Source organism: Vombatus ursinus, unplaced genomic scaffold (genome assembly GCF_900497805.2).
Source record: "Vombatus ursinus unplaced genomic scaffold, bare-nosed wombat genome assembly UNPS02014935.1, whole genome shotgun sequence".
Classification (NCBI taxonomy): domain Eukaryota; kingdom Metazoa; phylum Chordata; class Mammalia; order Diprotodontia; family Vombatidae; genus Vombatus; species Vombatus ursinus.
Window position 1 is genome coordinate 1,098,744 of NW_020954713.1, and position 24,134 is coordinate 1,122,877.

The 24,134-nt window shown below is 46.9% G+C and overlaps 1 protein-coding gene across 1 annotated transcript; it reads right to left on the bottom strand.

Moving 5' to 3' along the window:
* Positions 1-9,544: 9,544 nt before the first annotated feature.
* CD320 (CD320 molecule) lies at positions 9,545-22,665 on the bottom strand. Its single transcript, XM_027844241.1, has 6 exons — positions 22,516-22,665; positions 15,937-16,056; positions 15,038-15,370; positions 13,975-14,091; positions 12,916-13,014; positions 9,545-10,284 (listed from the first exon to the last, which is right to left on the bottom strand). The coding sequence occupies exons 1-6, from the start codon at positions 22,628-22,630 to the stop codon at positions 10,130-10,132; spliced, it is 939 nt and encodes a 312-aa protein (XP_027700042.1). The 5' UTR covers positions 22,631-22,665; the 3' UTR covers positions 9,545-10,129.
* Positions 22,666-24,134: the final 1,469 nt, after the last annotated feature.

The window sequence follows — 24,134 nt, forward strand, 5'->3', positions numbered from 1 at the left end:
CTGTCTAGATCCCTTGTTTTGTCCCTGACGTTCTCTCACTCCTGCCTGATCTTTGTTCCTGGGGAGACCAGGATCAGATCCACCCCAGGAACCCTGGTTTGATAAATACATCATAATCCTCTAGCACCTGAAGATTTATCTTGTGCTTTACTTCCAGCTGCCCCATGAGGGCTGTGGTGCACCAATGCTTATGCCCGTCTCATTCCGCCCTCATTGCATATTATTGCCTCTCAGGTATTCCGTGTTCCAGGAAGGCTGAGCTGCTTAACTGTCTCCTGAACTCATGTTCCATCTCCTTCCTCCACGGTCTGGCACAAACTGTTCCCCTGCCTAGAATGCACCACTCCCTCCGCCTCTCAGAAGACTCCTGAGTACTTAGTACTTCAAGGCTCAGGCCAGGCTCAGCCCCTCCTTCCTAGGTGAAGTTTTTCCAACCCCCAGTTGACCACCACCACCACTGTTGGTGCACTCTCTCCTCCAATGACTTTATTTTATATTTATCTGGGTTCCAGTTTTATTTCATCTCTTACAGGCAACTAAAAGCAAAGTGGTTAGAGCTCTGGGCCTGGAGTCAGGAAAATGAATTCAAATCCAGCCTCAGACATTTACTAGTTGTGCATGCACTAGTTGTACATATTCTATATGCCTCAGTTTCTTCAGTTGTAAAATAATGATAATGATGTCACCTACCTTACTAGGTTGTGAAAATCAAATGAAATAATGCCTGTAAAAGTGGTTAGCATGGTGCTTGGCACACAATAAGCATTATATAAATGCCTCTGCCTCCTACCTCCTAATCTCCCATCAACCACCACCCAAGGAAGTTCCTTGAGGGCCAATGCCTTTGTTTTTGTAAGCCTACCGCTTAAGGGGTACAGTAATCTTTGTTGAACTGAGGGTTTGTTGGGTTGTTTTGGGGTTTTTTTGGAGGCAATCAGGGTTAAGTGACTTGCCCAGGGTCACACAGCTAGTATGTGAGGCAGCATTTGTACTCAGGTCCTCCTGACTCCAGGGCCAGTGTTCTATTCACTGGGCCACCTATAGCTTCCCCCGGTTGAACTGAGTTTTACAAATGAGGGAACTCATCCGGATTCCCCTAGTTAAGCAGCCCAAGAAAGATTCGAACTCAAGATCTCAGGAGTCCACCACAGTTGTCTCCTTCAGAAAAGGCTGAATTAAGGAAGAAAATATCCCAAGCAAGGCACAGTACCGACCCTTTATTCCATATAGGTCAACTAGAATCAAGAAAGCCTGTCACCAACTGGCACAGGACCTTGGGTCTGCTTTGATCCACACCCTGGCCAAGATATCAGTCAGTCAATAAAAGTTTATTATCAGCACTGTGCTGTGCTGGGGATATAAAAAGAGGCCAAAGACAGTGCCTGCCCTCAAGAAGCTCACAATCTAAAGAAATGAACAAAACCTCTCACTTCCTTAAATGCTAATGCCTTCTCTCTGCTGATTCTATCCAATTGATTCTACATGTAGCTTGTTTGCACACAGTTGTTTGCATGTGACATTAGACTGTGAACCCCTTGAGAGCAGAGATTTATCCTTTCTTTGTATCCTCAGCACAGGGCCTGGCACCCAGTGGGCTACTAAAAAAAATGCCTATTGACTGACTGACAACCAAGACAGAGCTGGGGTGGGGAACACTTTCCAAGCCCCTCTAATCTAGGCTAAGTATGTCTAAGGTCCAGCAGTTATGGTGGTAAGAGAAAGAAACTTTCACATTCTCAAGGGTAAAATTAATATAATGCCATGTGTCACAGATAAAGGTGGGGGAGGGGAAGCCATTTCCTCTTGTCTCTCTCTCAGTTCTTACCCAAAGGAACAATTGTCCTTTTTTTTTAAAAAAAAAAAACTCTTATCTGGGGGCAGCTAGGTAGTAAGGTGGATAAAGCACCAGTACTGAAATCAGGGGGTCATGAGTTCAAATTCAGCCTCAGATGCTTACTAGCCGTGTGACCCTTGGCAAGTCATTTAACCCTGTCTTAAAAAAAAACAAAACACAAAAACCTGTCAGAGTTAACATCATTTAGCACCGGGAAGATTCTTAGAAATTACCTAAATTCCCTCATTTTAGGATGAGAAAATTCGGGTCAAAGAAAAAGGAAAAGGTCAAACAGCAAGTGCCAAAGCTAGGGTTTCAGCCCAGGTCATCAGACTCCAAATCCAGTGCTCTTTGCACTATAGGTACCTTAGGGATGAATGAATGAGTGAAAAATGAATGAAAAAGCACTCACTGTGTGCCAGGAAGTCAGTCAACCTGCATTTATTAAAGGCATACTATGTGCCAGGTACAGGATCAGGCACTTGAGAAATAAAGGCAAAACCATTATCCCTTGTATTCAAGAAGCTCACATTGGAATGGGAGAGACAACATGGAACTAACTAGATGTATAAAAGAATCTCAGGAGGGAAGGCATTGGTGTTGAGGGCCAGGAGTGGTCTCTCACAGTTAAGTGGGATTTGAGCTGAGTCTTGAAGAAAGCAAGGGAAAGTAAGGATCAGAGGTGAGGAAGGAGAGTTCCAGGCATATGAGAGAGAGAGAGAGAGAGAGAGAGAGAGAGAGAGAGAGAGAGGAGAGGAAAGAGGAGGAGACTAAGAAAGGGAGAAGAGATGGGAGAGGGAAGAGGAGAGAGGAAAGAAGGGAGAGGAGATGAGAGAGAAGAGGAGAGGGAGGAGAAGAAAAGAAAAGAGAGGAAAGGGGGAGAGAGAGACAAAGAATGAGAGAGGGAAGAGATGGGAGAGGGAAAAGAAGAGGAGAGAGAGAGAGAACAAAGGAATGTCTTGCGTGAAGAACACAAGGAGTCCAATGTGACTGGGTCACAGAATGCTGGGAGAAGAGTAAAGTATAAGAAGACTGGGAAGATAGGTAAGAAGGGGCTAGCTAGGTTATCAAGGGTCTTAACTGCCAACCAGAGGACTTTACATTTGACCTTGAAAGTAATAGAGAGTCAATGGAACTTATTGAGTAGGAATATGACAAGGTCACACCTGCACTTAGCTGAGTGAAGGATGGATTGAAGTGGGGTAGAGACTTGAGGCAATGGTCCAGGTGAGAGGTGATGAGGGCCTATACTAACCAGAGTGGTGGTTCTGTGAGTAGAGAAATGCGAAGATGAGAGAATAAGATTTGACAACAGATTAGATAAGTGGGGTGAATCTGAATAAGAAGGAGGTCATCTCACTGAGGTTTGCAAGCTTGGATGACTCAGGAGGGTGGAGATATCCTCAACAGCAATGAGAAAAGTTGGGAAGCTGGAAGAGTTTTGGGGGAAAAGATGAGTTGTTTTGGACCTGTTGAGTTTGAGGTACCAATGAGACATCTAGGTTGAGATGTCCAAGAGGCAATTGGTAATATAACACTGGGGTGCAGGAAAAAGACAAGGGCTGGATATATCAATCTGGCAGTCCTCTGCCTAAAGATAATAATTGAAATTATGGGAGCTGATGAGATCATCAAGCAAGATAATATAGAGGAAGAAGAGAAGATAGTCCAGGATAGAGCCTTGAGGGATATTAGTGACTAAAAGGTATGACATGGATGAAGATCCAATAAAGGAGACAGAAAAGGAGCAGTCAGAATACAATACAATGAAATACAGGAGAAAACAGTATTATGAAAACAAGGGAGGAGGGAGCAACCAGGAGTTGGTGAATACAAAAAGCAAGACAGACTCTGTTATCAAGGAACTATCATTCTGATAGGGTTAGAGGGGAGTGGTGGCCAGGGAAGTGACTTGATCAGGGAAGGGACAGGGACCATGACAGATTCTCTCATTCAGTCTTCTTATTGCATGGTTCTGATTGGGTCATTCCATTACTCCAAATTTTCAATAGTTCTCCACTGACTTCCAAAAAGAAGCCAAATTCTGGTTTGGTATTCAAGGTCCTCCCCAGTCCTTTTACCTTTCCAGTCTGATTTCCTACTCTTCATAAACCCTGATCTCCAACCAGTTGTTCTACTGGTCATTCTTCAAATATATCTTGTACTTTCCTGAGGTGTTTTATTTAGCTAACAACTTTCCTCTGCTGGAAATACCCAACAACCTCTAGCCCCTAACACCACTATCTCTACCTTTTAATGTTCTCACTATCTTACAAGGCACAGATTAAATCTTGACTCCTTTGTGAAGTTTTTCTGGATTGTACTCATTAAAAGTAATCTCTCCTTCTAAACTCCTTTGGTATTTAATGTCTATATTAGTCATTTAACACTTGGTATATAAAAATCACAGAATGTCATAGCTAAAAGGGACCTTAAAGAACATTTCATTCAACACCACCACCCCCATTTCCCATCACCTGTTTCTAGAAAAATCCTCTCCCTCTCCTCCCCGCCCAAAATACTGAATAAGCCTCATATACTGAATCTTACCTCCACACTCTGCATCAATCTCCAAACCCTATCTCTCTCCTTCCTCCAGGACAGATGGAAACACTAGGCCACTTACTCCTGGGGAGGAGGTGGTGATGACTGGAATGAGGCATTCTGGAGTGGGGAAAAAATGGGAAAACAGCCGAGAAAAATTTTTTAAAAGATTTACTGTTAACAAGATTAGAACTGAGAATCTTAGCTGGACAGGGGCCAACCTCCTTCTGGAAACTGGAAAAAGAAAAATCAAGAAGTGGGAAGGAGGAGAAATAAGCCTAGCAACAACAAAATCTGAAATTCGTTTCTAGGAGGAGGAGGTGGTGATAGTCCCACTGGTCAGACCACACCTAAAATATTTAGTTCTGTTCTTTCTAGATCCCCAGGGTAGGAGGCCAGGATAATAAGAGGTTTCAAAATTATGTCATAGGAGGTTTGGATGAAGAAACTGGGAGTGGTTAGCTTGGAGAAAATTAGATAATAATAAAATAATAATAATAGCTAGCATGTAAATGATACTCTAAGGTTTGCAAAGTGCTTTACAATTATCATTTCATTTTTAGCCCCATAACAATCCTGGGAGGTAGGTGCTATCATTATTATTATTATTATTATTATTATTCCTCATTTTACATGTGAGGAAACTGAGGCAGAGGGAGGGAAAGTGACTTGCCCAGGATCATACAGCCAAGTGCCTGAGGCCAGATTTATATTCAGGTCTTCCTGACTTCAAGTCCAATGATGTATCTACTTCTTCAGCAGGAGATGATTTTCATTCTAGTTTTCAAATCTTGGTGGAGTAGGGAGGAGATGAGAGGCATCTATCTTGAAACTGAGAGCATCCCAAGGACAAAAGTAAGCTCAATTGTTGGTAAAAGTCACAAAGAGGGTCGATTTCAGCTTGATCTAAGCTCCTAACAATTGGACCTATCTTGAAAATGGCTATTAACTCAAGAGGACTGAGTCCAATGGGAGGGATCTGATCCTTTAATTACTTCATTCACTGTACTTGTGTCCCTAACACAGCCTAACAGGTGCTATATTAATTACCTTAATATTTATTTATCGAGTGAACTGGATAGTAACCAAGGAAGGCCAGCAAAGCACCATATTCTCTCATTTCATCCCCATAACAACCCAATGGGGTAGGTATAACAGGTTATCATGGTTTCCGTTTTTCAGATGAGGAAGCTGCGAATAAGACAAGAGAAGTGATTTGGCCACGGTCATCCACTGGGGGACTGGCCCTCTTGTTTGGATTTGACTCTAAATATCTCCTACCTCTAAGTCAGGTATTTTGGACACCATACCATCTTGCATCGAAAAAGCCTGGGTTCTGAGGACCCCCAGTGTCCATAGAGGACATGGCAGGTTCATAACTTTCTGCTCATCTGGCCCTTGTGACAATGGGTTTTTCTCCCCGATTCTCTTCCATGTACCAGAAGTAACTCCCATTATGTTGAGACTGTCAACTTCCCTGTTGCTCCAGTAGGGCAGAAATTGAGTAGATGCATAAGTGGTCACCAACACAATGGTACGAGGTCATGAGAGTGAGACTATCAGAGCTGGAAGGGTGTCTAGAGGTCATCCTAGACCAAGGGTTCTTAACCTCAAGTCATGGATCCCTCTAGCAATCTGGTGAAGCCTAAGGAACCCTTCTCAGAACAATGTTTTAAATGTATACAATATGTAAGATGACAAAGGAAACCCATTATATTGAAATACAGCTAGCAAAATATAAGAACCCTTGAGTTTGACTAAGCTGTTCATTTTACAGCAGAGGAAACAAGTCAAATAAACCTTGCCACCCTGCCTCTGTAAAACAATGGATTTTGAAGGTTCACAAAGCACTCTGCATGCCCTGTATTATCTAACCTTCATGACAAACACCATGAGATTGCTACAATAATTAGAGCCATGCAAATGTGAACAGGCTGCCTCTGGACGGAGGCCTTCAGGCAGTGGCTGGATACCCCTTGCCAGGTGTGCTGAACAAGGGGATTCTTGGGCCAGTATGGGTTGGCTTTCTGAAGGCCATTCCAACACAGAAGGTTGTGAAATGGTCTGCCTTAGAGGATGATGAGTTTTCTTATCACTAGAAATGTTCAAACCCTGGAGGCTGGATGACCACAGGATCACCTATCTAGAGCTGGGACCTTCTCTGGGTGATCTCATCTGTTCCCAAACATTATCCTACTTCTGTGAAGATGGCTCTGAGATGTATATATTCAGTCCTAATCCTCCCTCCCAAATGCCAGGACATCCCAGCAGCATCTGATTCAAGACAACCATGCTGACCCTCACACAAGACACTCCATCTCTTGACTCCACACATTTTTACTGATGTCCCTGTACCTGGAATGCATTCCCTCTTCACCTATATCTTCAGTTCCTTCCAGTCCCAGCTGAAATCCCACTTTCTGTAGGAAGCCTTTCCCAGTCTCCCAATTCCAGTGCCCTTCCTCTGTTGATTATTCCTGTTTATCCTATATGTAATTTGTTTGTACACAATTGTTTGCATGCTGTCACCCTCATTAGACTGTGAGAGCCTCAAGGGCAGGGACTGTCTTCTACCTTCCTTAGCAGTGCCCACCATATAACAGGTACTTAATAAACATTTATTGATTGACTGATCACATGTGTAAAACAGAACCCACTGGAATCAGAGAATCTCAGAATTGGGAGGCACCTCAGAGACCAACATGTCCAACCTGGACTTCCGCAAGGATCCCCTCAACATACCCTTCAACTGCTCATTCAGCTATTTCTTGAAGACCACCAGGAAAGGGAAACATCCTCCCAAGCAAACACCTTTCACTTTGAGATAACTCAGTTTTAGAACATTTTTCTTTAGGCAAATTCTAACTTTGCCTTCCTACAACTTTTACCCACTGAGCCTGGGTCTGCCCTGAGACCAAGCAGAACAAGTCAAAACTCTCTTTCACAAACATCACAGCCCCAGTAAGCCTTCTCTTCTAGGTGCTAAATATTCCCAGGTCCTTCAACCACTCCTCATGCAGTATAATCGCAGACATCTTCATCATCCTGACTGCCTTCCTCTGGATATTCCAGGCTATCAGTGTACTTCCTAAAATGAGGTACTCTGAACACAAGTGGTCAGACCAGGCCAGAGGACAGTGGGCTGACAGTTCCCTGGAATTCTCAATGAAGAAGCCGGGAACCAGAGGTTAAGTAGCCCATGGTCACACGGTGAGTGAATTGGCAGAGGCAGGATCCCTGAGCAAAAGCCCCCCTGAACACTCCTGCTTCTGTTCAGCTTGAAGTCCCTGTCTGGGTTCAAAAGTCCCAGGAGACAGGGATATTTTCCCAAAACCTCTCCTGTGGGTCCCTCACCCCATGGGCTCCAGTGAATACTCACGATTCAGTATGGGCCACGATCCTTCCCCTCACCCAAACCTTCTCCCCCAGCCATCCCTTTTCCAACTCCCCATTTCTGCTGAGCAGCACCATCCTTCCAGCCACCCAGGTTTGAAAGCCTAGGGTCATCCCTGACGCTCCCTTTTCCTTCATCTGACATATCCAGTCATTTTGCAAATCATACTAATTCCCCTTCACACATCTCTCCTCTCCACTCATGCAGCCACCATCCTCGTTCAGACCTTCATCAATGTCCCCACCGAGGCTCTGGCAGTAGCTTACTAATTGGTCTTTCCACTCTCTCCATCTTCCCTAGAGCCACCAAATTACTATTTCTAACACATAGGCCTAACCGTGTCACTCTCCTACTTTTAAAATCTTCAAAAGCTCCCTATTGCCCCTAGGATAAAGTACAAGGCTGGAATTTAAATTCCTCCTCAATCTGGCTTCCTGCTACCTTTCTGGACTAACTTCATATTACTTCATGCTTTCCAATAAGCTGGCTTACTGATACCCAAACACAACATGCCACCTCCCATCTCCATGCCTGCACATAGGCGGTCACCATTTCTCTTCCCCTCCCTGATCCATGCCTGGAATGCATTCCCACCCTGAAAAAGTCCTAGTTTCCTTCAAGGGTCAGCTTGGGTGCCACCTCCTACAAGAAGCCTTTCCTGATGGACCCTAGGAAAGCCCTCTCCCTTGAAATTACACAGAATTGACTTCTCCACGTGTTGGCTTCCTCCATTAGATTGCAAGCTCTTTGAGGGCACAGGCTGCCTTAGGGGCTCCTCTCACTAGGGGTCTGAGCAAAGACATGATGACCACTTGCTGGGCATGGATTGAATTAGATGGTCCCCAAGATCTCACCTAACTCTTGTGATTCAGTATTGTCTCCCTCCAGCAGTAAATTCCTTGTTTTTCAATTTGGTCTTTTTATCCCCAGTACCTATTACATTACCTTGTACATAGTAGATGCTTAATAAATGCCGACTTGACTCTAAATCAAGCCCTCACTTTACAGATGAGGAAACAGACTCCAGGTTACTTGGCTGAGGTCAAACGATTTCAATGGCAAAGCCAAGCAAGTCTGGCGAGCCCCAAACCCAGACCCTCTGACTTCCACATGCCACCCTGCTTCCTCCTACCTAGCAGGGATGCTATCAATGGAATTACCATCTGGAGTGGAAAGTTGAACTAGCTTTCAAAGATCCCTTTCAAGGGGTTTCAATTCAATGAGAGGAAATATGGTAAACACATTTGCAGTCAAGAGATCAGGATTCAAATTTCAATTCTAATGCTGCATGACCCCAACAAATAAATCATCTAACCTTTCAGGGCCTCGGTGTCCCTGTCCAAAAAATGGGAATAATAACACTTGTACTACTTACCTAATGGATTACTATGGGGAAAGTACTTTGCATACCTTACTGTGCAATCAAAACGGGAGTGATTCTTATGAACCTACGTCAACCTGACTTAAACGTCTATGCCTCTTATTTTCCTTTCTGTCTGCAGTAAAAGGTACTGCTACCTTCAAATTGCCTGGCTTGAGTTTGGGTTGCAACTGTAACTTCTTACAATGAAGGGAAGAGGGTGGGGAACCATTAACAGACACTCCTAGAACCTGAGACCATCTAGTCCCCTCCCCCATGTGACACTCCACTGGCCCAAAGGAGGATGTAAATTTTTTCTCTTCTTGCATCCTTCCCTACTGCCCATGAGCTCTAGGTCAGATTTTTCTTCCATGGGGAGATGCAGAAAGGAGCTCAGGAGACAGACTGGAGGAAAGGTCTTAAGTTTTGAGAAATTATTTTAATTACTGAACTGCAGATCATTCTAAGTGTTGAGGCTGTGCTTCCCTCACCTGCAGCCCACCTGGCAGCTGAACAGAGTGTCACACCCCTGTGGCATCACCTGCCCTGTGACTAACACCAGGGACACCCAGCCTTGCTCACCAAAGCGCACAGCTCCTGAAACCAGCTGCCTGAGTGAGTGATCAGGCTGTGTGACCACCTCAGGAGCAAATGGCCAATTCCCACCCCACCCCCATGCAGGCAGGATGTCTTCTGTTGGAGGGAACCAGGATCCACACCCATCCGGCCCTATCCAAGGGGGGCCGGATGCAGTGCCTCCCAGGGTGGCAGAAAAAGGCAACAAGGTCAGGACCTGTTGGCTGCCTTAAAAAGAGAGGTAGCTTGTGATGGAGACCGATGGAAAAGAGTGTTCTGTGTAGCTAACTGTCTCTCTCCCCCACCTCCCTTTGCTTTTCCCCTCCTGGAGGACTCTTGGTTCAGCCCCAGGGAGGTCTGGGCCAGTTTCACAATGGACCTGCAGGCCCAAAAGCCATTCTGGAGGCCAAGCAGCTGGCCCTCAGATTAAGGAAGAAGGTGTTCTCTCAGGCATCAGCAATGACTCCTTCACAGCTTCCACCAAGTTTGGTTGGGGGAGGAGGCGCCACCGGACTTGAGCCCACGTCTGGCAACATACAAGGAGACAGGCAGCAGCCAGAACTCCACTCAGGGCAGCTGAAAAGGAAAAGAGTCAAAGACTCAGAAAAGGTCAGCCTGGAAAGAATCTTAAAGAAAATCTGGTCCAACCCCCTTATTTTATGAAGGATTGAAATAAAGATTGGAGAAAGGTGTCACCTGCCCAATGCCACATGGCAGACTCCTGGTAGGGCCTGGACCTGAACCCATGCCTTTCGACTCCAAGTGTAGAGCTCACCACCTCTCCTGCCCCACACTACCATCACCACATCTATCCTCTGGGTCATCCAAAGGACCACCATCAGAGGCACAGGGCAAGTGCACCTTACCCTCAGCCTTGCTCTGGTGCCTTCTCTACCCCACAATCCCCAGGGCACACTAGCAAAGGTCACTTTAGGCTCCTAACAGACACTGCTCTGAAGGCTGGGAACTCCCAAGACTCCCAGAGAGGTAGCAGAAGAGGGAGCTGTTCCCATGGGGCAGAGCAGGAAGGAGGGACTTAGTCCAGGTTTCAAGAATGTAATGGAGGATAAATATAAACAGGGGGCATTAGCCCGCAGGGAGAGCACACTGGGCACTAACGGGCAGAAGAGCTATAGCTGGTGGGAAAGCCAAGAACATTTCCAACCAGAATACTTTCCCAGACTTCATATTCTCCAGAAACTTCCTTTGCATTCCGGAAGATGACATCAACTCTAAAACTGACCTTTCCTCAGGCCCCTTTGCCCCTGGGGCCACTTCCTCCCTCTGACAGGAGGTTGGGGGGAGGATAGGAAAGGGACATCATGGAGCCCCTCCCTGATCCTCCACCAGAGAAGGCTTTGCACCTTCTACATGTTGCCTTCCTCCAAGAAGAATAAGCATCAGATGGGAATGGCTAATAGAGAGCTGAAACCCAAGCTAAGCAGGGAGATGACAGAAGGAAAATGCCTGCCTGATTTTAGGTCACCAGGCAGCAGAAGTGGGGATGGAGGGAATGAATGGATGGACAGATGGAAGGCTGAGGCCCTAGTCCTGATCTCTGAGAGACTGGGGCAAACAGGGAAGCTATTACAGGCCCAGAGAGGGGCAGATGTGGGCTGACTGTCAAAAGAGGGCCAGAGAATGGAATTGACAAACTACAGGCCAACGAACAGAACTCTGATTCCTGGTGAAAGTCTAGGGCATGTCATGAAAGGGATGCTTTGTGAACGTTGAGATCACAAAGAAGCAGCACAGCTTCATCAATAGATCATGGCAGACTAATCTCAGTTGCTTTTTTAACAGCTACTAGACTGTTACGGCTTACCTGACATTTAAAAAAAAAACATATTTGACAAGACAAAGTGTCTTGTACCCTGCTTGTGGAGAAGACAGAGAGATGTGGGTCAGACGATCACACAGTAAGGTAGCCATGGAACTGGCTGAATGGATAAACCTAAAAAGCAGTCGTTAATGGCTCCATGTAAACTTTGAGAAATCTCTCCAGTCAAGTGGCCTAGGGGTCTCTGCTTGGGCCTGTGCGATCAGTGCTTTGGATAAAGGCAAAAAGACATGCTTAGCAAATGTGCAGACGGCATAAAGCTGGGAGGGAAAGCTAATACATCAGATGACAATCAGGATAGAAAAGACCCTGACAGGCTGGAATGCTGGGCTGAATCTAATAAGATGAATTTTAAGAGGGATAAATGAAAAGGTTTACACTTGAGTTCAAAATACCAACTTCCCCAGTACAAGATGGGTGAAGCAGGCTTGAGAACAGTTCATTTGAAAAGATCTGGAGGTTTCAGTGGCCTGAAGGTTTAATGGGACAGCAATGTGCTCCAGCAGCCCCAACAGCTAATGTGATGTCAGACAACATTCAGAGATGTCCAAGGTCCCAAGGACGCCTAGCAAGAGCTAGTCTTGTGTGCTCTGTACTGGTCAGACCAAATCTGGAATACTGAGGGCAGCTCTGGGTACCACAGTGAAGGAAAGATACTGACAAACTGGAGTGTCCAGAGAAAGGAAATCAGGACAGTAAAAGGCCTGGAGATCATGAGAATAGCTAATATGGATATACTGCTGCTTTAAGGTTTGCAGAGTATTCCAAATATTTTGATATTTGGTATCTGATCCTCACAACAACCTTGTTAGGTAGGTGCTGTTATAATCTCCATTCTATAGTTGCGGAAATTGAAGCAGGAAAAGGGTTTTGTTGTTGCTGTTTTGTTTTTCTAAAGTGCCTTGCCCAGGGTCAACACTGAATACATGTCTGAGCCAGGGTTCAAACTGAAGGCTTCCTTATTTGAAGTCCAGTATTCTAACCACTTGTGACCTAGCTACCTCAGAAGGATTTGTTGAGGAAACTAGAAATGTTTAGCCTAGAAACAAGAAATGCCAGGGGAGACTGGAAGGGCTAGCATGTGGATAAGGGATTGAACTTTTTCACTTTCTCCCAGGAGGCAGAAATAAAAGAAATGGACAAAAGTCAGAGCAAACCATGCTTAGATGCCAGGAAAGTGTTCCCAGAAAGGAGAAGGGGCTGCCCCAAAAGGTGTGTCACTCCTCCCTGGAGGTCTTTAAGCACAGGCTGGATGACTGCTTGTTGAGGTTGTTGTGGAATGGGGTCCAGTTAGATGGCCTGCAAGACTCCTAAGTCACAACACAGACAGAGCAGCACAGCCACGCTACCAGCCCAAGGGGCCTCACCTGCTGCCATGACCAGGCCATACGCACTTCGTCGTTCTGAAGGTGTGAGGCTTCCACGTCCTGGGGCAGTGGTCTGATCTCCAGGAGTTTGTGTCACCCCTGAAACAGAAGCAGCACCCAAGAGGAGGGAAAGCCTTAGCCCCCATGGTCAGCTACAGCTAGAGCTAAAGGGATCGAAGGCTTCTTGCATTTCTGAGCCTGGAGATGCCACCTGAGCAGTACAAGCCAGAGCTAGTCAGGTGTGGACACACCTCCCCCAGCTGGAGCTCCCCACCAGGTCCGTCACCGTGAGACTGGAATGGGAATCAGCAGCCTCCCCCCACTCCCATCACTGCCTCTGTCCTCCATCATTACTCTACCAACACTTATTGTCTGACTTAGTGCCCATCTCTGCCTGGAACAAGACAGTTGGACAAGAAGAGAATCAAAGACTCAGAGAAGGAATCAAGGACTCAGAGAATTTTTGGTTTGGAAAGGACCTTAGAGAAAATTAAGTGATTTTAAAGAGGACAACATGGAGGGCAAGAAAAGGAAAAGAGGCTGCCCAAGGCCACTAGGCACAGTCATGGCAGACACTTCAAAGTCAGTACATCGCACGATCCCCTCATCTCACCTCCCTAGGCTTGGCCCTTCCACCTCTCTCTGGGCTAAGGAAGTCCCTGAAGGAAGCCACAAAGAGATGCCTTACAGCATTCTCTACACCCCCACCCCTGGCAGAGAAAGAGGTGCCAGGGCCTCTTCAGAGAAACTGTTCCAAAGGCTAAGGACTCCACGTGCTTCCTGGCAGGAGAGAGAGGTTGCTGGCCCTTAGCCCAGGCAGGAGGAAGGACCATCCAGTCCAGCAGCTAGTGGCCCACCTCTCACAGTGAAGGCTCCTCACAGGATGCACAAGAGGCTATGGCCACCTCAGCCCTCAACCTCCCCACAGCAAAGAAATATCTATACCTGCTACTATAGGGTGAGGCATCACAAGGAAGCCATGAAGGTTCCAGACTTGATGGAACCAATATTCTGAAAGCTGACAGAGCAGAGATGCTGCCTATACTTAGGGATACTTACCAGTGGCCATAGTTATCCCACTGGCACTCTGATTTCCTGAAGGGATAGCACTCCCATTACCTGGGGTGAGAGACACAGCTAAGGTGGTAGCCTGATTGCTGGGAGCTCCTGTTGTCCCTGCAATGAAACCAAGCTGCCTCAGGTCAGCAGCCCTGGGGGGAGAGGGAGCCTCAGTCCCTATAGAAATCTCCTGTCTTTCACTTTGGGACTTCTCTGACAGACTTTTCCACCATGCCTCAGGGAGCTCATTATTGGGAAGACCTCATCATCCTGCTGTGGGATTTCACCTCATCACTACCCTCTGTCCCTCTGATTGGAGGTGGGGGGGTGAGCCATGAACTCCAACCACCCTCCCAAACCCCCACCTTAGGGAGGCAGCTCAGCTCAGAACATCTCCTTTCTCACTTGGCTGAACAACTTCGGGACATCTCTGACCAACTTAGCCCCTGTAGCCCCAAATCAGGTGCTCCTCCCCACCCCCAAGCTTTTCAGCATCCTTTCAGCTTGCCCTATTAAATTATAAATTCCTTGAGGGCACATTTTCACATCTATATCCTCAGTGCTTAGCACAGTGCCTGGCACATAAGTAGTAGGTGCTTAATAAATGTTTACTGACTGTTGACTAAGGCTGGCTACATCTGAGACCAAAGGGCCAGTCGCTGGGTGGGGAAATCTACCCTCGTCAGTGTTCCAGAGGATGTCTCTAACCTTAGGGATGCACCAGAGTCCAGCAGCCTGAGGGACCCAGGCCATCATTGTCCAGATCTAGATTTCAGGAGTCTCTCTCTCAACTCTCTCAATTAATGGCCCATGGCACTGAAGCTGGCTGGGACTGGAAGACAACCCACATTTCCTCCGTTTCCCATCATCATTCTACTCACGCTTTTCTAAGCTACTGTCCAGTCCCTATCTTGCCACCCAAGTCAAAGGATGAATCCCACAGTGGCTTCTGAAAGTCTCTCCTTCCTGGGACACCCAAGGCATACGGCTCTTAAGTTCTCCCTCTCTCTGGTTCTCGAGCTGATTGAAAGAGTACAATCTGCAAGCACACATGCACACTCACCACACTGAAGTTCGTCATTGCCACTAGCACAGTCTGGGTGTCCATCACACACCCATACATGTGGGATGCACACTCCTGAGGCACATTGGAACTCCTGCCTGGTGCACGGTAGTGAGGACATCTTCGAACGGCGCTTCTCGCAGTCCACAAGCCGTTCATCTGTGCCATTGGGACAATCGTTGACTCTGTCACAAAATCGGTATTCAGCCAGGCAGGGAGGTGGGGGGCAGCTGGCCTCAATCCACATGTCAGCACACTCAGGTCCCTCACACCTGACTGGGGAACACGTCTCAGAAGGGCACCTCTTCTCCCCAGGGGCACAAGACTCTGCCCCTGTTCACAGATAAGAAGAAAGGTTATAGATCACCCTAATGGAGATTAAATTATAGCAGAATCACGCTACAGGCTAAAGGAATTATGGTGAAAACTGAAATCTTTCCCCAAGTCTTAGGATGTCACTGGCAGCTGAGAGAGAGAAAGAGAGAGAGAGAACACTTTGGGGTCCAGGGAAAGGTGAGATGGCCTTAGTGAGTGGAATGAAGGAGGACTAATACTGGACACTCTTCAGACCACTGTAATCTATAGGGATATAACTAACTAATGGTACCCACTTACTCTGCCCCAAATAGATTTCACTTTCCAGAATTTGTAAAGTGATTAACCCCTGCCTTCTTGGATTAGTCTACATTATCCTGATAGAAACTTCTACTCCTTTCTCCATAACACAAACATAATCCTTTACTAGCCTGAGAGCAGTTAGCAAACAAACAAGTGTAGCATAAAAAACTGTGGAGCCAGAAGGGGGAAAGGGGTACCTATACAATTTGGTTCAGCTCAGTCCTGCTCCAGGCTGGGTGACCTCCAGCCCAGACCATTCCAGGCCTGTACAGTCCACTTACAACAATGAGTTTCATCTCTGCCATCAGAACAGTCCTTGTCACCATCGCACAGCCACTCAGAGGGGATATAGATGTTACCACCACATGGAAACTTAGAGGGTGGACGTGGCTCCTCGGTACCTGAGACACAAGTGAAAAGAAGACCAAGATAACAGGGCACCACCAGGCCAGGCCAAAGCAGCACTGCTGGGATGGCGATGAGACAGAAAACACAGTGGGGGTGAGTGGGAGCCTGATGTGGAATCAAAAGCCCTTGTCTTTGACTCCTGGTTCTACTACATACCAGTTCCAAGCTTTCTTCCTCTTGGATTATCATCTCTAAAATGGCAAGGGGAGGGGGAGGAAGGGAGAGGAGAAGACAAGGAAGGACAGAATGGATGGCTGGAGGGACAGATAAATAAATAACAAAATAATGTCCTGGGCCTCACTACTTTCTCCTGGAAAAGCTAGACCTTCATTAATTATAAATGAGTTTGTTGCAAATGTAGAAATATTAATTTATTTTTAGTTTTTTGACATTCACTTCCATAAGATTTTGAGTACCAAATTTTCTCCCCATCTCCCCCCTTCCCCCACCCCTGACAGCGAGCATTCTGAATACCTCTTCCCCTAATCTTCCCTCCCTTCTATCTCCCCACCCCTTTCCCTTATCCTCTTCCCCTTCTACTTTCCTGTCGGGCAGGATAAATTTCTATACCCCATTCCTGTATATCTTATTCCCCAGCTGCATGTGAAAACAATTTTTAACATTTGTTTTTAAAACTCTGGGTTCTAAATTTTCTCCCTTCCTCCCTCCTCACCCACCGTCATTGAGAAGGCAAGCAACTCGATACAGGTTATACGTGTTTAGTCAAGCAAAACACTTCCATAGTAGTCATGTTGTGGAAAACTAACTGTATTTCCCTTCATCCTAACCTAACCCCCCACCCCCGTTTATTCTATTCTCTCTTTTGACCCTGTCCTTCCTCAGAAGTGTTTGCTTCTGATTACCCCCTCCCCCAATCTGCCCTCCCCTTTATCATCCCCACCTCTTATCCCCTTCCCCCCTCTTTTCCTGTAGGTAAGATAGATTTCCATACTCAATTGAGTGTGAATGATATTCCTTCCTTAAGTCAAATCCAATGAGAATAAAATATAGAAATATTGACAGCAACGAAGGATTCCTGGGGTTTTTTCCTCCTGGAAGCTGTGTACCCCTTTCTACCTCAGCTCCCCTAAAGTTTCTCTTCCCCAAAATTACATAGTCTTTCCCGTTCAACACAGACCCTCTAAGCTGAATGGCCTGACTATTATGGAGACCTATGGGGGAAATGGTTAGCTCACTTGAACTGAATGAGCCTTGGTGGAAGCTTGACCAGCTGAGGCCACTTCAGCATTACTACAAAAGGGGGAAGGATTCCCTGGGACTATATGCCATTTCCAGTGAAGGGGCTTGGGGAGGGGGAAGCTGCTGGGCCACCTTTCCATGCCAAAGTTAGATGCGCTGCCCAAGAACAGAGGGGGCCAGGGTGGTACAGCAAATAGTGTACTACACTGCGAGTCTAAAGAACCTGGCTTCGTTCAGATCCTGCCCTGGACACTAGCTGTACAACCACAGGTAAGTCACTTCTCTGTGCCTCAGTTTCTTCAGCTATAAAAAGGGAATAAAATATAGCTATAGCTAACACTTATATAGTGCTTTAAGGTCTGCAAAGCACTTTACAAACATTATCTCATTTGATCCTCAGAGGGAGATGTTATTATCATCCCAATTTTATAGGTTAGGAAACTGAACCAGATAGAGGTCAGGTGATTTGCCCAGAGTCCTATAGCTAGTAAGTGTTTGAACTCAGGTCTTCCTGACTCCAGGCCCAGCATTCTATCCACTGCAATACCTAGCTGATAATAATGATAATAGTAACCTCGCACAAATGTTGTAAGTCTAAAATGAAATATTATACATAAAGTATTTTGCAACTACAAAGTGCTCTATAAACATCCATTTCTGTTATTATTATTAAAGCTACTGAGATGACGCACCCCAGGGCAGAGAAGAAGATCACCAAACCAATTCACTTCATTGAGGGCTGAATTTAGAGTTAGAGGCATCAGGGAAGTTACTTAAGTTCTTGACATAATTCAAGGACTGAACTTAACCCCACATCTTCTAACTCTAAGAATTAGAAGTCCGTGACTATCCCATACCACTTTCCAAATACCTTGCTACTAGAGTCCAACCTTTCATACCTGCCCCTTGAACTGCCTGAGGGACTTCCATGAAGGAAACAAAGAAGAGGGGCTGCTCACCCCATATACTCAGCCTGGCTCCCAGTAGTCACTTTCCATTCCCAAAACTCATGAACTCAGTTGCCTTCATAAAAGCTCTTCGAAGAAACTCTTCCAAACAATGAGAACCCACTGTACTTCCTTGGGGGAAGTGGAAAGTACTGGCCCCAGGCTACATATCCTCTCCAACAACCAGGTGCTGTTCCCAAAGTGAGGGGCCCCCAGGGAAACTGGGCAAGGGAACGGGACTAACCCAGTCCCGACCCTCTCCCCTTCAGGGGTTAACAGGCGCCTGAATATACCCTACAGCCCTGTGCAGTGAAGGGAAGAGTAAATCAGTAAAGGTTTCAGACTTGGTGGAGCCAACAGTCAGAGTGCAGGCAGAGCTAAGCCAAGCCAAGCTACCAGCTGGAGGGATTAGTCCATTTGTTTTCTGAATGGACAAGGCCCTCATTACCTGGTTTGGGGAGATACAGCTAATAAGATGTTGTGGCCTCCAAGAGCTTCCATGACCACTGAAATGGAACCAGCCCCAGCTCAGCAACTCTCATACCTGACAAATCTGAGCTAATTGCGCTTAGACTACCAGCACTGAGCTTGGAAAGAGTCCCCATCAGAGTCTCAAGATGACCCAGAGGCTACCCAACCTGAAAGACCCACACCAGTCCTAGCCAGGGCCCCTCAACAAACTAAAGCTCTTTTCTTGGCATCAGGACAAGCCTGATGTCAAGTGGAGGTTGCATCCCACCCTGTCAGCTCTTCATTTTCTATCCTGCCTCCTCACCACCTGAAATCTCATCACCATACAAGACTAACTCAGAACTTCCTCATCTCCCTCAGTAGCCACTCCCTGGACTGGAATGCCAGAGGGAGTGCAACAAACTCCTCAAAAAGCCTCCCTTTATGGGGGCTTGGAACTTCACAGGTAATAAATGTTTACTGTCTACTGTTATTATCACCACTACCACCCCTACCTTCTCTGTCTCCCGCCTTGATTCCACCTAAGTATACAGTCTCATCCACCAAACCTCATCTCCCAGCCACCAAGGAGAGCCAAAGGATGGATCACAGAGGGACTCCTTCCCACCGAGATCTCAGGAGAGGACTCTAGGCTTTCCCTCTCCAAGTTTCATTAACTAAACTGAAAGGGGATAAGTGCATGCATACATAGATGCACTCACACAAACATGCGGGCGCACACACTCTTCTTTGTCACCATATTGCTGGAACACACATCATACACCCAGGAAGGAAGGAAGCCAGGAAGCTCCACATAACAGCATTAGGCCTGAAAGGGACCTTAGAGAATCTCTATTCCAACTCCTTCATTTTACAGAGAAGGCAAATGAGGCTCTATTTGTTCAAGGTTATCCACTGAGTTCATCACAGAGCTGGGGCTTGAACCCAGGCTTTCTGACTCCCAGTACAGGGCTCTTTCTAAAGATATTTCATGAGTATAGGTCTTGTCTTCCCACTGCAAGCCTCTTACATTAACAAAATATCTCCAAAGAGCTATTTAAACAGTTGCTGCCATTTCTTCAGTATTTGCTCATTATTTCCTTGGTCACCTTCAGTTCTGCCAAACCAAATGTTATCTCCTCACCATGGTCTAGCCTGACCTCTCTGGAGCCTTCGAAGATATCTCCAGTCCAACACTAATGCATTGTTGGTAGAGTTGTGAAATGATCCAACCATTTTGGAGAGCAATTTGGAACTATGCCCAAAGGGCTATAAAAATGTGCATACCCTTTGACCCAGCAATAACACTTCTAGGGCTAAAGAGATCACACAAACGGGAAAAGGACCTACATGTACAAAAATATTCATAGCAGCTCTTTTTGTGGTGGCAAAGAATTGGAAATTGAGAGGATGCCCATCAATTGGGGAATGGCTGAGCAAGCTGTGGTATATGAATGTGATGGAATACTATTGTGCTATAAGAAATGATGAACAGGCTGACTTCAGAAAAACCTGGAAAGACTTGTATAGTCTGATGCTGAGTGAAGTGAGCAGAACCAAGAGAACGTTGTACACAATAACAACCACGTTGCGTGATGACTAATATTGATAAACTTAACCCTTCCCAGCAATACAAGGATCTAAGACATCTCCAGAGGCCTTGTGATGGAAAATGCTATCCACACCCAAAGAAAGAACTATGGAAGCCCAATTGCTAATTTTTTTCTCTTCTGTTGAGTTTTGTTTCCTCTTTCTGATGGTTCCTCCTATTGGTTTTAATTTCTACTTACAACATCACTAAGTGAAAATATGTTTAATATGAATGTAAATGTATAGCCTATATCAGATTATGCGCCATCTTGGGGAGGGTGGTGGGGAGGAAGGGGGAGAAAAATTTTAAACTCAAAAGCATATGGAAGTGATTATTAATAAATCAAAATAAATTAATAAAAAAAAAAGGAAGGTATCTCCAGTCCAGGGAGGGACCCCAGACTTCTCTAACTCCTATTATATTGAGACATTGTACTCTTTATGTACAATGTCTCCCTTTTCTAACTGTATGAACAGAAGGCAGGGCCCAGACATTCTCCCCTATGCTTAGGACATCTCAAACAACTGAATGAAGGTAGGTCATAAAACACGGGGTCCCGGGCAGCAGTAGCCCAACAACTTTATTGGAGAGAGAACAGGTGCAACTTTTAAGCCCAACAGGCAGTTGTAGTTGTCAAACAAAATAATTTCTGAGGCTAGTAAAAAGGATGGCTGTGGGAAGAGGGAACAGTAAAAAGCAAATTAACACTCTGAGGAGCCAACAATTCCCAGTTCTTTGGGAGTGGCACCAAGAAAAGTGTAGGAAGGCTTCCCCTCCTCAAAATGCCTTTTCCTTCCTAGCCCTGTTTCCCCCTCTGTAAAAGCAGGGTTAGACTAGATGATCTTTAACAACCCCTCCAGTTTTGACATAATTCTTCACCCCAGCCATCCCAGAGTCTGCATTCTTCCACGGGCTTTTTCTTCCATTAGACTTCCATTAATTCCTTGAGGGTAGGGACTCTCTTTTGCCTCTTTTTCTATCCCCAGAGCTTAGTACAATGCCTTGCACACAGTAGATGCTTAATAAATGTTTACTGAATTTAATTGAATGGAATTTTCCTGGGTCTAGGAGGCTTTTAGGAGCACTGAACAGCAAACACAGAGCACACCTCAGAGACCACCCAATCCAAACCCACTCCTTTTTACAGAAGACAGTGAAGATCAGGTCACAGAACTCTTCAAGGTCACAGAGAGAGTCAATGACTGAGCCTGTACTATGATTGCCCACCAACCTTTGGGAACGCCTCTCTTTCCAACAGGCCTGAGTTTCCTAGGAAAGGGGAGCAGTTTAATCTGGAATGTCTATCCTCCTCATCTTTTCTATTTTTTAGAACCTTAGGGCAACAGCTTTCTTCAAGGGTGAAGTCAGCTGCCACTTCTTCCAAGGGAAGCCTTTCCAGATTCTTCCAGTGATTCTCAAACTATCTAGTATTTACTTATCTGTGCACATGCAGAATATAAGCCCCTTGAGGACAGGGGCTGTCGGGTTCCATTTTTGCCCTTGGACCCCTGGTACAAGGCCTTACATTCGTAGGCACTTAATAACGGTTAAGATGAAGGAGGGATGTGAGGAGGAAGGCTGGGCTGACACAATTAACAAAGGGACAGGGAAAGCAGGACCACACAGGGGCACCCCCTGCCGGGCTCTGCAGCGTGGCCCCAGGTGGAAACTGAAGAGACAGATCTGAGCTCTCGAGGAGGAGGAACCACCTAACGGGGCTATCCCAAAGCTGGGGCTCCCCAGGGGATAAGGAAGCCCAAAGATGACTGCTGGGGTTGGGGGCTGGGAGAAAAGGAGCGCCTGAAGCCTCCAGATGGGAGCGGATCCCCGGTGACCAGCTGAGTGACCCACCGCGAGTCCCTTCACCTCTCTGAGCCTCAGTTTCCCAAAGCATACAACGGAGGCCTCGGAGCAGATGACCATAAGGGTTAATTCGGTCCAGCCCTTTTCATCGAAGCAGGGTTTCAGTACCGGCGTGGGGATGGTCACAAGGATCCTCGCTACCTAGGTCCGCGACCCCCCGGTCTCCCCCCAGTCTGCTCAGAGCCGCGTGAAGCACAAGCTCCCCAGCCATGTGAAGGCGCGGGGGGAGTGACCCTGACTGACGGGCGCCAGGGCCAATAGCCGGCTGCGGCGGCGGGGCGGGCGAGGGCCGGCGCGGGGGCGGGACCTGACAGTTGCCGAAAGAACGCGCCCCCCCCCCCCACAACGAGAAGCGAGACTAGGGGAAAGAGGAAGGGGCTGAAGGTCGGGACCGGACTCACCTGCTCGGCGGGCTAGGCTCCGGGGCTGTGCCGAGGTCGAAGGCAGGCTGAGGGCCAGAGCTCGCTGCAGTCCCGCCAGAAGCAGCGGCAATAGCCGCAGCAACTCGCGCGCCATTCCCCCGCGCCTGACTGACTGACCAGCAGACCTCAGAGTTTACTCCTCTCTCCGCCCCCAGCAGAGAGCACGCGCACGCGCCCCCATCTGCGACCCGCCGGGACGAGCGGGAGGAAGAGCGCGTGCGCAGCTCCCGCGCCCCACGCCTGATACCTAGCGGTCAAGTCCACCGCAGCACCCCTTTTTCGCGGTGCGCATGCGCTCTCGCACTAGCACTGGCTGTGCTCCTCGTGGTTTCTGGCTCGCAGTAGCAGGGCGCGTCCCCCACCCACCACCACCTCTGAAGGACTCGGGGCGGGGCCGCACGTCCCCCTTTCACCTGGAAAGGCAGGGGTCCAAGGCCAACAAAGCTTAGTAGGCTGAGGTTCAAGCCAGCAGAGCTCAGTGCATCACGAGAGCACGAGATGGGGAGCCGGGAGACGTCAATCAGCCCCGGGCAATTCCCCCTCCGAGCCTGAGCTTTACTCCCTAGCTCACAGAGCGGTTTGGGGGTCGGGGGTGGGGGAAAACTCCGAAAGACAGCACGGAAAGAGAAGCTATTCGTATTACCCCCCTTCACCCCCTCCAAGCGACCACCGAGGTAACAAGTGCGGGCTTCAGTGTGAGTTTTGTCTCGACACTTACTAGCTGCGCGACTCTGAGCACTAACTTAATCTCAGCCTCAGTGCCTCCATCCATCATGGGCATAACAGTTCTTGCTTTATGCACAGCAAGTAGGACAATGTATGTTAAGACTTTTGCAAGCCTTAAAATGTCATATAAATATTGGCTAATATTATTACCATGAGGTATCAGAGAACGTTAGTGGAGGATTGGGGAAACTGGGTGGCCCCCATGGAAAAATCGCTGGACCTGGAATCAAGAAGACCCGAGTTAAAAGGCAGCTTCAGTCACTAGCTGTGTGAAACTGGGCAAGTCATTTAACCTGTTTGCCTCAGTCTCCTCAATTGTAAATCAGGGGCCATAATAGCTCCTATCTCCCAGGATTGTTTGAAGGATAAAGTGAGGTATTTGTAAAGCATTCCTTAATCCTTAAGGGCTATATGAGTGCTAGCTATTATTCTTAAAGGCCCCGCTGCTGTTGCCAAGTCCAGCCACCTAGAAAGCCTTCCAGTATGAGCCCAGGAATGAATTAAGCCTGAGGACTAAACTTGTCTCTGCCCTACTCAAAACTGTTCAGGAGCTCCCAGCTGCCTTTAGATGAAATACAAACTCCTAATCCTGGCATTCAAACTACTTTTTCCAGCCCGTCAATCAATAAACATTTATTAAGCTTCTACTACATGCTAGGCACATAGTACACCATGCCATCCTCAGACACTATGGGTTATCTTATTCTCTCCCCATCTCTGATGGAACAGGCAAACTCCATGAAGGCAGGCACTGGTTCTTGCTTTTCATTTGTGTAAGCTGAGTACCAAACCAAATTGGCCTGATAGTGGTTCCCCAAACATTCTATCTCATCTCCCTACCTTCATGTAGGATGATACCACTGCCTGGAATG

Bases quoted from the DNA above. Each gene is read 5' to 3' on its own strand.
- CD320 (XM_027844241.1), bottom strand. From the start codon at position 22,630: ATGGCGCGCGAGTTGCTGCGGCTATTGCCGCTGCTTCTGGCGGGACTG. The intron at 16,057-22,515 runs GTGAGTCCGGTC...CTTGTGTCTCAG, and splicing joins GAGCCTAGCCCGCCGAGCAG to GTACCGAGGAGCCACGTCCA. The intron at 15,371-15,936 runs GTAAGTGGACTG...ATCTGTGAACAG, and splicing joins CAGAGATGAAACTCATTGTT to GGGCAGAGTCTTGTGCCCCT.